Raw genomic sequence first — 12077 nt, 5'->3', positions numbered from 1 at the left:
ATATATATATATATATATATATATACACATATATACATATATATACACATATATATATATATACACACATATATATATATATGAATATATATATGAGAACAATTCTTTGACACTCCATATCCAGTGTGTGTGTGTGTGTGTGTGTGTGTGTGTGTGTGCGCGCACGCACACAAATACAAAGGCCCCAGGGGGCCAGGTGCCTGTGGCAGCGTCACAAGGATGACTCAGGGGTTGTAAGAGATGCCACAGAGAAAAATTAGCTATTCTGAATGGCTGCGTGTGTTCTGTAAGTGTCATATTATCCTGGTAGACTGTTAAAACACCATTAGCTCCTACAAAGCATGATACGGCCTACAGGAAACTCTCAGTGACTCACTTTCTCAGTGTCCTGGTGCAGAAGGTCAGGGCATGCTGCTCAGAGAGTGAAGGCTCAAGTACCGTTTCCGAAAATAGACTGCTCCTTTAACCTATGTTAATATGGACCAGACCTTCTCTAAAATTATGTCTGAGCACCAGCCATTGACGCATTGTGTGACTAGGACTGATCTACTTCAAGCAGGTATATGTGTTTGTGAAGTGATACACAAGTAAGCCTAATTAAAAAGAATGAACATGTGATGACAATGTGAGAGTGAAGCCCAGGACATTACCTGTCATTAATCTTGATGTTTTGGTCAGTCTGTGGGTCATACATGAACCTCATCAGCTGCAGATGAAGGATTGGAGGGAAAGTAAGGAACTTCACTCCTTTTTCTGCTTCCTGCAGGGCAAACATAAACACATCAGGCATCTGGTCAAGACATCTGATTGATATTCATTCTCCAACCATGTATGCTTCCATGTTTAAGTAATTTATTTCAACTGATCTTGGATGGAATTTGAGTCTTATGATTAACTCTATACAAGTATTTCTCTCTTATTATTGCTCCTACTTGTCCTCCATCTTAACATGCCTCAGAATCTGATGTTAGACCACATATCTATTTAGCTTAGAGAAAAAAAAAAACTGGTGTGCACATTGTCAAAAGGGACCTACTTTACTGGATAATAACAGAATTGATTGACAATTATGGGTTGATATTTGTTTATATCCCAATTCAGCCATAGCAATATAAAATAGTTAAACCTAAATGTAAGCAAACTAAAATAAATTGGAACAAACAAGATAAATAATTTAGTTCTAGTCAGTGTGAAGCCTCACCTGCAGGCCATGCTCTCCTGCATCGTATTTGTTGTCTCCATCTAACTGCTCGGTTGCAACATAATCTTTGAATGACTCGAAGACTGGAAATAAGGAAAGAGCATGGATGAGATCAAGGAAACAACAGTAGTTCTAATGATAGAGAAGCACCACTGTTCCATTGTTTGAGTTGTTTGTTTGACGTTGTGTTGATGTTGCAACTCACTGTTCTTCTTTCCTTTTATGCTAAGCTGGATGTCATAGTAGTCCTCTATCCGCTCTGATCGGTAGTCCACATGCTTACACTGGATATATGACTGCAAAGTGAGAACACGCACAGACACACATGGGTCAGACAATGATTCAACTAGTGAGTCACAAATATTACTTCTAAGAGGGTCATTTCTTGATTTAACCTCCTTCTATTCTTAAACTGACCTTGTTCTCGGCTACATCCTGTGTTAAGTCAGACTACTTCGGTTCATTACTGTGTGAATACATGGTAGCCTGACATTACTGTGCAAAATAAAAGTCTGGAAACGTCTAACTTGAACAAATAAACATGCCTATTTGAACAGTAACTCAATGATTATGTTTTTGTTTTGTTTTTTATAACAATTTTACAAAATGTGACTGTAACCATGAAGGGGAAGAGGAGAAAACATACCACCATCTTTCCTCTGAAGAGCTTGGGGATGGTTCCCTCAACACAAGTGCCTTTCATTTTGTTCTCCACATTGTCCAGGAGCTGGAAGACACACATGCATATAGTATGTCAATTATTCAGCATGTACAGACATACACATAATTCAAGTTATTATGAGAGAACTCACCACTCTGCACAGCTCCTGTACATCATGTTGCATGAAGCTATCTAGTGTTTCCCACCTATGAGAAAGAAACACAGCAAACTGTCATATGATAACTTCAGATCAGGAAAATTATATTCCTTATATATTATATAACTGCAACCATATTAAATACAAATAAAAATAATATGACAAATAGTGGCATCAGCAATGACAGCTGATGTTAAAGCAGCAAACCAACCATCAGTACAGTATCATATATTTCATTATTTCCCTTTTTTTATACCAATTCCAGTTAACACCCTAAGAGCTCATTGAGACAACACCACCACAGAAAATCCTTCAGTTTTGTCCTAAATAGCTAATATGACATCTATGTCAAGAAATTCTGATTCAGTGTTAGCTGGCAAATCAAGCAATATGCACAGATCTTTCTGATGTTATTCAAACTGAGCAGGTATCTCACTTTCTCACCCCCATATTTGATGTTTTGAGCATTTAAATGCCAACAGGAAAATACAGGCGAAAAAATGACAAGTACGTCCATGATATAAAAACAGTAATTATTGGTTTAACCTCTCATTCTAGACTTGATTTTTGTCATGTTAAAACAAATAAGAGGTGAGTTGTCAATACAAAGAAGTCTATCTTACCCAAAGGACTTGGTGAGTTTCTTGGTGCCAACGGGTTTGTCGCTGTGTTGCAGCTCGTAGAAAACCCTCTGCAGTGCCAGGGGGACGCTCTTGGACGAGTCGTCACCCTCTGTGGGCATCATGTACACAGCCTGCAAAGAGAGGAGTCAAGAGTGAGTGATATTCATAGATTGAAAATGTAAATGTCTTCATAAGACAGTGAAAATTAATAACTTCAAACTTTCTTATTTTTATGACAAATTAAATCAACATTTTCAGAGCTGCTGTTGGAAAATGCTATTAAACAGGATTAACAGGAGTATGGTGAATTAAAGAGCCGCAGAGATGCCAAATGATAGTGGTAACAGTGCTACAAGAATCAGCAGCATCTGTAAAAAAAACATTACTAAACACAATACATACTCATACTTATTGGGAAAAACATGCAGCATGCAGAGTAGACTACACACTACACATGCAGGATGTGAATTTCAGTATTAATTTCAATAGTTTGCCTGCATTTGATGCGTACACTTTCCTGTTCAGTCCAAACTAATGTATCCAGCCAACAGGGAAAAATACACACCTCATACGAACAAAATCTCAACTCCGACACACATAAACACAAAGATGAAAGCATACCCGCCGTAGCTGGTTGGTGAAGAAGAGTGTCTGTAGCAGGCTATTCATGTAGCAGGTCGCTCCCTGGTTCTTTAGACCAACATAGCCTGTGTGTTTCTTAGAGTCCCAGCTGTTTATTGACATAAAGCTGATGTTAGGGTTATAATTCATAAAACTTAAATAGAGAAAATGCACCAGTGAAGAAAACCCAGCCCACAAAGAAAAGACCCCAGAGAAAATTAAAAGCTACATACGCCACTCCGTGTGGGGCATCTGCCTGGACGTAGACTTCAAAGGTGACTTTGTCATCATCAATGAAGCCTCTCTCTGGATCAGTCACATCCTAAAACACACCAGCACAAAAACAGTTAATATTATTAGGTGTGTATATTTTCGACTTCATCTATGACAAAGAACCAACACACAGAGGTCCAAATAGACAATGAGCAAATAGCATTATGCTGCACAAAAATAAAACAGCCCTGTCGGCACAGTCTTTTATCTACCCAATCAACAAATGAGAATTACATTTCGATAGCATCTCCTATGTGTGTCTACTCTACCAGCCTGTACTACAAAACAAAAAACCTTGTTTCATTGGTGGTTCTTGTCCCATCTGTAAAACTAAAAATGAATTTGCCATCAAGTTCTGTCAGTTCCTGCACTTACACTCCAGGACATGAAGTTGGAGAAACCCCAGTCATTCTCTTTGTGGAAGAACAGGTGACTGATCCTGCGGCTGAATGACTTCTCATCATCTTTGTAGTTAATGATCTTCAGCATGGCCTGTGCGTGGCAAGACCATGACCTGAAAAACCAAGCACAGGATACAGGAATTTCTTAGTATTGTGAGACAGGACAGTTCAATGATTGCATTATTTTCTCATTAACAACTGTCAACTTAACAAAAAGCATAAAAGAATGCAAGGAATGACAAGATGACCAGGCGTTAATTGCTAATTTTACTTCCTTTCATCAAGAATATTTTTTGACAAAAAAGCCTGAGGTATTAAAAAGCACCTTTACACGAGTAAAAAAATCAGTTCATCAAAGTGAGGACTCAAAAAACATCCATCCAGAAACCAGCATCTCTACAAACTTATGTAAATGATGAAATGAAATAAACTCCAAGCACAAAACAACTGACTGACACAAGTATTCAACCCACTTACTAAACTTAACCATGATAAGCCCAGCCAGGAATTTACATTATACAATGAACTGAGATCACCTGGGACAAGCTGTAACTAGTGGTGTTTATCTAAAATGTCTAACAAGTTTCAGTTTCGGGGCCAAAACTACATCATGAAGGCAACAAGCCAATCCAAATAAATACGTTTCAGAAATGTACCAATCAGGGGAAGGATGAAGAAAGGGTTTACTTTGTATACCTGAGATTACAATAATGCCAAGCACCAAAAATGAAAGATGCTGTCACAGCCATGGAGCTCTGAAGAGCAGGCCACCCTGCCTATCCAGTGTCCATGTGTTAAAGTGATAGTTTTGACGTGGGGTTGTATGTGGTACTTATCCATAGTCAGTGTATTATCTGAAGCAGTTTGGATCAGTGCACTCCCGTTTGGAAAAGCAGCCAGGAGCACCTGCACAGCAGCTGAGCAATGTACACAACCGAAAAAAATGTTTAAGCCACTTAAAGAAATTGCTATCGGCCATCAGTTGAAGTGTACACTATATTTTGAACATTTTCACAGCCCTTTCCTTCGGCACATTTTTTGAACCACTGAACTACCTTATTCCTACACACAAGTGCACCATCGGCACACACTGTATTACAACGCATGTCAGCTGTTTGAGTCAGACAGAGCTAAACTTCACTTTCCTATAGATTTCAAAGATGGCGCATGTTTGTATTCAGTATTCATTCAGTATTCAGTCAAGCAGGGAACTCTGGATGGCTGGTGATGCAGACTGGGTGTGAGGCACTGGCATCCTCTGATTCAGAAAGAAGTGTCACTCATGGCAGCAGTGGCTGTCTGGGTCCATAGACATGGGCTTACAGTTCACACATCTGCAGCACTTGGTGGCTTGGGCTCCTTTTTGGACTCCAGCTTCCAAAGAATTTTTTCTTTCTCTGCCTCAGCCTTGCAGCCACACTTCAACCGATATTGGCTTTTTACTGTGGGCAGTTTTAGAAGTGGGTAAAAGACGTTTTTGTGGCCGGCGCCATCCACAGCAGCACATCGTTCAGTTCTTTGCTGGTGCTCCTGGCTGCCTCTCTAAATTGCAAGGGCACCAATCTGAAACTACTCGAGGTACTACACTGACACCGTATAAGTACCTCACACAACCCTATGTAAAAAGAATCCAAACTATCCCTTTAATGACACCAGTAAGGGGAGACACCAAGAAGCTTATGGCAACTTTGAAGGAGTTGCGAGGTTTCATGGCTACAACAACTGATGTACTGGTGCTTTACTAGTTGCATCTTTATGAAAAGAAAGACATTGCTGACAAAACCTTAATGTGACACTTGGGCTAGTCTTTGCCAAAACTGGAAGATGTTTTTTATGGTCTAATGAGACCAAAGTTGAGCTTTCTGCCAATTGTACTATGTGCTATGTTTGACATAATCCAAACATCGTACAGTAACAAAAATAGAGAAATCCTGAAGAAATAATTATGCAATAATTGGTTTTTAAGTCTGTATTTATTAATTGTAAATAATTCATTTAATGTATCAATTTGTAGAGATTGTTTTACATTGACATGAAAGAGTCTCTCAGTGTCAAGAATGCAGAACTATTAACTGTGACACAAAATTATAGAAGAGAAGTGTGCATGTGTGAGGAGGCAGCACCTTATATGGACAGCATTATGTTTTTGTTTCACTGGAGCCATTGTCCTGAACTCATTGTAAAGACTAACTTTCATACCCGAGGCATGTCTGCCCTGGTTTGAACATCAGCTTTGTGAAATCACAATGGAAACTGTTTATATACCAGGAAACACTATTTGAGTGTATGTGTACCCGGGCCATCAAAATTTTTCTGTGTTCAGTGCGGAAATCTATATAATGCCCACCGCATCCCCAACCCAACCAAAACACCTACGTGGAGTCTGACTCTGCGTTACACTGTAAGAAGAAGCCCACGCTCTTCTGGTGTGGTCGGTCAGGATAGAAGCGTGGCATCACCATAATCTTCCATGGAAGGTTCCGGACAAAGCAGGACGGGCTGAGCACCGACTCGCTCAGGCGGCTGAAGCGTTCTACCACAAACCGGAAGGTCGCCTCAGACCGCCAACTGGTGTCTGTAGAGAGATCAGGCAAGAGGGGAAAAATGGGCAGATTAGATGGTGAATAGAAAGATAGTAAACAAGTAACTCGATCACTAGATATCACTAGATATCAGTATTTTTACAACCTAATGTGGGACAAATAAATAACTCCACAGCCAATTAAATTGAGCCAGTCACAGGATTATGTTAAACCTGGACCATTACTTAGGACAATTACATTTACAGCACAGGCTCCTGAACAAGCAAAGGTGAATCTTGTTCGTTTATGCACATCATACTCACCATCCTCCATGTCCTCCTCTGTGTTGTTGTGTCCATCAGCCATGGCCACGTTACCATTGATCACTGGGTTGGCTGGGATTCTTGGAGGGTCGTCTGTGTCCCCAGCTATACAAAGAGACAAACTATATGACAAGACTGTACGGATCGCACGGTTCTAGCATAGATAGAAGGGTATAGACCTTTCTTCAATTTGAGGAAACCCTTAGAACTGCTCCTAATTCCTCCTAACTTCCTGACTTCAGCGGGCCAGAAATGTCAAAAAAAATATCCCACCAAGATCGATAAAATATGGCATCAAATAAGGCACACACAAGATTTCCGCTCACTGGGCAACATTGACAATTTAAAAATATAAGTGGTGCCTACAACACAAAATCTGCTAGATTTACTGTCTTACCAGTGTGGATCCATTTTAATTCTACAAAGTGTGAATATGCAAACCATTTCAACTCAAACTAACATTTTTAGAATACTTTTGCTAATAGAATTTCATCCTTTGGTTGTGTAAAGGAAGAAAATGAACTCAAAATCAAAAGTCTTATTTTGACAAGTTTCTTTGGATAAATGTACCCTTTAAAGAGCATGACTGACTGATCCTCCTGACAATGACCAAAATCATTTGAGGCATATAATAAAAACAGCATCAACCAAGACTTGACTTCTCTTTAATGTAATTCTGCAACTACTGTCCCATCTTTATCTCACTGGGAAAACCCTGCTGAGACAGCATGACAAGTCTTCTTTTCCAGTCTGTATGTCAGAGTGAGGGCAACACAGAGAGAATGTGTGTGTGCACATAACAAAGACCATGCAACATTACAGTAGGCTGGGTAATTATGGACACAATGCAGGATTAAGCTGCAAGTCATCGCTCAAACAAAAACACACGCGCACAGAGGACAACAATTACCCAAGCTGAATAATGAGACAGCTCGATGCACAGTCTCGTCTATCAAAACACACTGATGACAGAATCAGAGGAGCTTTGAGTACACTTCTAGGGGCGAGTGAAATCTGCCTGGATGCTGTGATGATGACAATGATGCTACAGAAACCAGACTTGAGAGTTACAACAGCACTGACATGAACACTCTGGCATGTCTCCAAATGTATTGCTGTGTCAGCCCATCTCTTACACTGGATTTCATGTTTATCTTGTTCCTTGTCTTCCGCTAAGCTTACATACGCAGTGGTGCCTCCAGGTAACGTTACTGACCGAGTCATCCAGGAGACTGACCTCGTTTCCCCAAGTGGATTACACCCGGCTAATGGGGTCTGTCAGTCAACTCCATGACAACTTCTCGTCCCGCCCACTGTGTTGGTCTATCCTGAAACCTCTGAGAAGCACGGACTTACACATCAGTCACAGAAATCTGCACATGCTGGAACTCCATATAAGACATGTATTAACATGATATTGATATTAATACATTTCCAAGAAGCATCACAGTAACTGATCTGACTGCCTTCTGTGGTTGGACTACAACAGTAACCATTAATAAAAAGGAAACACAGGTTTCCATTTGAGAAGGACCAAGAAAGTATTCTAATCTTTTTCCTAATCTTTTAAAATCCACAGCCTTAGACTGAAAACCGCAAATAAAAGTTTCAATCATCAAGAAAAATTTTTGTTCAATGAGAGAACAGAAAAAACAACTCCAGATGTGTTTTTAACTTACAGCAACAGGGTTGTAACAGTAGAGCTGATCGTTACAATGACTTGGCACTAAGAGGGTGAAATGCTGTTTGGTGCATCAGACCATACAAAGGTGTTTCTCTACCGTGTGAATGTTGACAGATGCAGTAAAAATGATAGACTCAAACAAAATAATCACAAATAATCACTGAACGAAATTTTGACTTATAACGTATAAGCACGTTAACCATAGTACTTAATCTTGTCCTATTAATAAAAGAGGATTTTATGACAAAGGCATGTTTTGACAAATAGCATGTTTGTTTTTTGTTAAACTTCTACATTGCTGGAGAGCTATTACAGGCATAAACACTAGATTGATCATGTAGCGGCAACAGCCTGTCATCCTAGTAACAATGCAGTGGTAAAAGAGAAAATAACTGAGATATGCAGAGCAGGTGATGGATTAACCCCACTCTAACTGTATGGAGCCGAATACCATAGAGAAAATGTGTGAGAAAATATTGCTATAAGCAGTACGAAAAAAAGTGAGGAGTTTATTGTGTCAACTTGTTTTCACTGTCCTTGTAAGGCTGCAGTGCACTGGGAGAGAACCCAAGAGGGATGAGCCTGCAACTCACGGGTGAGAAAGTCTGGGGAGTGCACCTGCTGCTAGTGAAACAAGTATTAAAATGAATGACGTTAAAAAAAAAATGTAACTGCAATCTGGAGTTGTTTCTACTTCATTATTTCTGTAATCGAATAAGATAAGCTACATATTGTGTGCTGCAGAATAACGAGCATCACTGCTTGTGAACACATAATAAAATCACTATGACTAAATGACGCAGTGATGCTGAGGGCTCCCACAAGCCTCGACTCAGTCCAAAGTTGACATTAGTAAAAACTCAATAAAAATATTGGTAGGACGGACGTTCTGTGAATTTGCGGTATCCAGGGGTGGCTCTGAGTCTAAATCGGACTAACAAAAACACAGATCATTAAAAATGGCGAGCTCCATGCCGTTTGGTCTTCCATACAATGAAGCAGCAAATCCCCGCGCTGCCTCTGTGCGGGCCTGGCTTACCGCAGCGGCGACTACCGTTACTTGCCAGCACTACCACAAGCTTCACATCAAACACTGTCAAACATAATGAACATATAAACTAACATACAACTACGCCAGAGTATAATTTACATTCGGTGTATTAAAATGTCTAAATCGGTACTCCAATCGCTAAACGTGTTATACCAGTCAATTTAGCAAATCAGGATTGACGCATCTACGTTAGCGTTAGCTATCTAGCCATCTAGCAAACACTAGCTTCAGATTCATCTGCAGGCCGTTATTAGCTAACATTAGCTAGAACCACCGAACAAATAACAATTAATGCTAGAGAAAACTAGCGCCCAGAGGAAGTACATTATACCGTTAGACGGCCTTTAGAGACAAGTGAAAATATCTAGATAACGTGAGGCAAATATTCAAGGCCTAACATTCGAGCAATAGCCAAACAGAACGTTGCAAAATATAAGCCACCATTTTGGAACGCCACACACCCCCTCGGTGAGCATTAGCTCATCAGCTAACTAGCATGCTAGCCAGCAAATGAACGTAATGAAGTAGGCCTCGGAGCTAATTGGCTAGCTTACAATTAGCTATCCAGCTAGCGACGTTCATTGCGTTTCAACAGCTTAAGGAACAAATAGGGTAATAAAAGAGATACCCGGCAATGTACTTGCTAAACGTTTTAACAACTAAAACTAACCAGTCAATTTTACTTACTTCGCCTGTAAAGGGGCAAACTTGCAAATTTACCCCGTAGTTAACCGATATCGTTACTTTACAGGCCCACATATAATGTACAAGCCATCAGACATGATGCTAACATATATTCTGGAGAGGCTGGCGCAACGTTACCATGTTGAACGGTTATTAACGGACTATTTTCAAACGTTAACAGTAATATGGCTAGCTAATCGACTGTAACTTAATTCACGAAATAGTCAACTTTGATGAGGAACGCCGTTGTCGATAAATCCAAAATTCAACCCAAAACTCACAGTGAAGTCAAAGTAGCAAGATTAATTTACCTAGCGATGGATCCATGTTAATTACAGGTCTAACAACTACACTGTTTACAAACATTTAGGTTAACAACAATCAGTGGGCCTGCAGTCCCGTGGCTGCATGTGGATTCTAAACGGCGATGGTTTGCAAAACTGCATTTGATAACTTGTTACAGAAGAGAGTGTTATCAGAACCTGAACGGAGTATTTTTATAAAACAGTGGCCGATCCGAATGAATGATTTGTGTGGCTAATCTCTAGCAGTTAGGATGAACAGATTATTTTGGTTTCTCTACATGCAGTGGCATATGGCAAAAATACAGAGAGAAATAGGTACAAGCTCCATTCGCTTATAACGCAAAATGAGGTCAGCTCCACACAAGTATGCTGCAACGGACGCACAATCAGCAAAAATGCAGCCGGCTATCCTAGCTAGCTTCGGGCCTTCGTGTTTACTGTTAAATGGAGCTCAACTTACACAAATAAACCTTCGAGGGTATCTCCTGCAGCTGTTAAGTGGTAACATAAAATAATGAAAAGTGCCCGTCAGCCTTTCTTGGGACGATTACTTACCTTCCATCTCCATGTCCTCTGGTTCGCTGAGCTGCTGCTCGCCGGCTTTCTGTTGCTGCTGCTGCTGCGTGTGGTGATGGTGGTGGTTCATGTTGGCAGCTGTTGTTGTGGTTGTGATGCGCTGTTCCCTGCTATCTCTGATACCCTCGACCTTGTCCAGGGTCGGCTCGGTGGGGAACCGGGTTCTGGACTGTTGGTGAGGTGCGGTAGGATGCGGAGGTGGGGCGGACAGGTCGAGCCTCGGCGGCCGGGCCTGCTCTGTTGCGACCTCGGCCTTGTCCGCTGTCAGCGCCGGGGAGTGAGGGGGGGAGGTCGGCGGGGGAGCGGGTAGAGAAACGCGGACGTATTTGCTCGCTATTCGCCCAATCTCGGCGCCTTTGGTGGGTGCGAGTTGCTGGCTGACGGCGGGGGGTGGGATGGATGGACCGGGGCTCCGAAGAGGGGGGCCCGCTGAAATTAGCTAATTCAATCCGGCTTTACCCCGGGAAATGTGGGGCAATAAGACAACTCACAGCACGACCTGCAGCTTGACGAACAAATACCCTGTTTATAGCTAGCGTTAAGCTACCTGACACTAGGCAGCCAACGGGTGATATAGGTACAACAACAATGAAAACAAAGGCTCATTTGCAATAGACACTCAACAACTTTCCCTGCGATATCCCCAGTCCGTGTGCTCCTCCGATTGTCCCTCGTCTGGGGGAGAGCGGAGGAAAAAGCTATCCATTCAAACCAGTTTCCAATACGGAATAGCACTAATGTTAATTTGGAAGTTCGCGGAGACGAGAGTTGCCACGGCCCGACATGAACCAATTTCCCCAAACTGCCCCTAAAACGATACACGACAAAACGCGGCACCTCGTTGCATTTCTAGCTAACCCCTTGTTTCTTGTGAGGAATGTGCCCGGTCATACAACGTTAGTCTGAGCTGTGTGGTTCTCAACCCGCTCCTCCCGTGGTTTGTGATGTGTTGAGTCTGAGGTAAATCTCAAAATGGCGGTCGCGCTCTTCTCTGA

General features: G+C 41.4%; 1 protein-coding gene across 1 annotated transcript in view; it reads right to left on the bottom strand.

Moving 5' to 3' along the window:
• The window catches only part of usp7 (ubiquitin specific peptidase 7 (herpes virus-associated)), a 29259-nt gene extending 17193 nt beyond the window's left edge, over nt 1-12066 (bottom strand). The window contains exons 1-13 of the mRNA XM_087175342.1: nt 11062-12066; nt 6783-6887; nt 6314-6512; nt 3912-4050; nt 3497-3585; nt 3264-3372; nt 2643-2773; nt 2014-2068; nt 1848-1928; nt 1407-1497; nt 1202-1284; nt 651-760; nt 178-200 (exon numbers count right to left, since the gene is read on the bottom strand). Of these exons, the coding sequence (XP_087031468.1) occupies nt 178-200; nt 651-760; nt 1202-1284; nt 1407-1497; nt 1848-1928; nt 2014-2068; nt 2643-2773; nt 3264-3372; nt 3497-3585; nt 3912-4050; nt 6314-6512; nt 6783-6887; nt 11062-11152 (1306 nt within the window). The 5' untranslated portion in view covers nt 11153-12066. The remainder of the gene's footprint in view (nt 1-177; nt 201-650; nt 761-1201; nt 1285-1406; nt 1498-1847; nt 1929-2013; nt 2069-2642; nt 2774-3263; nt 3373-3496; nt 3586-3911; nt 4051-6313; nt 6513-6782; nt 6888-11061) is intronic.
• Between the last annotated feature and the right edge of the window lie 11 nt (nt 12067-12077).

Source organism: Seriola lalandi, unplaced genomic scaffold (assembly GCF_002814215.2).
Source record: "Seriola lalandi dorsalis isolate HSWRI2012SDOR001 ecotype SW California unplaced genomic scaffold, Sedor1 jcf7180002054452, whole genome shotgun sequence".
In the NCBI taxonomy this organism is placed as follows: domain Eukaryota; kingdom Metazoa; phylum Chordata; class Actinopteri; order Carangiformes; family Carangidae; genus Seriola; species Seriola lalandi.
This window is presented reverse-complemented; position numbering and strand designations above follow the sequence as displayed.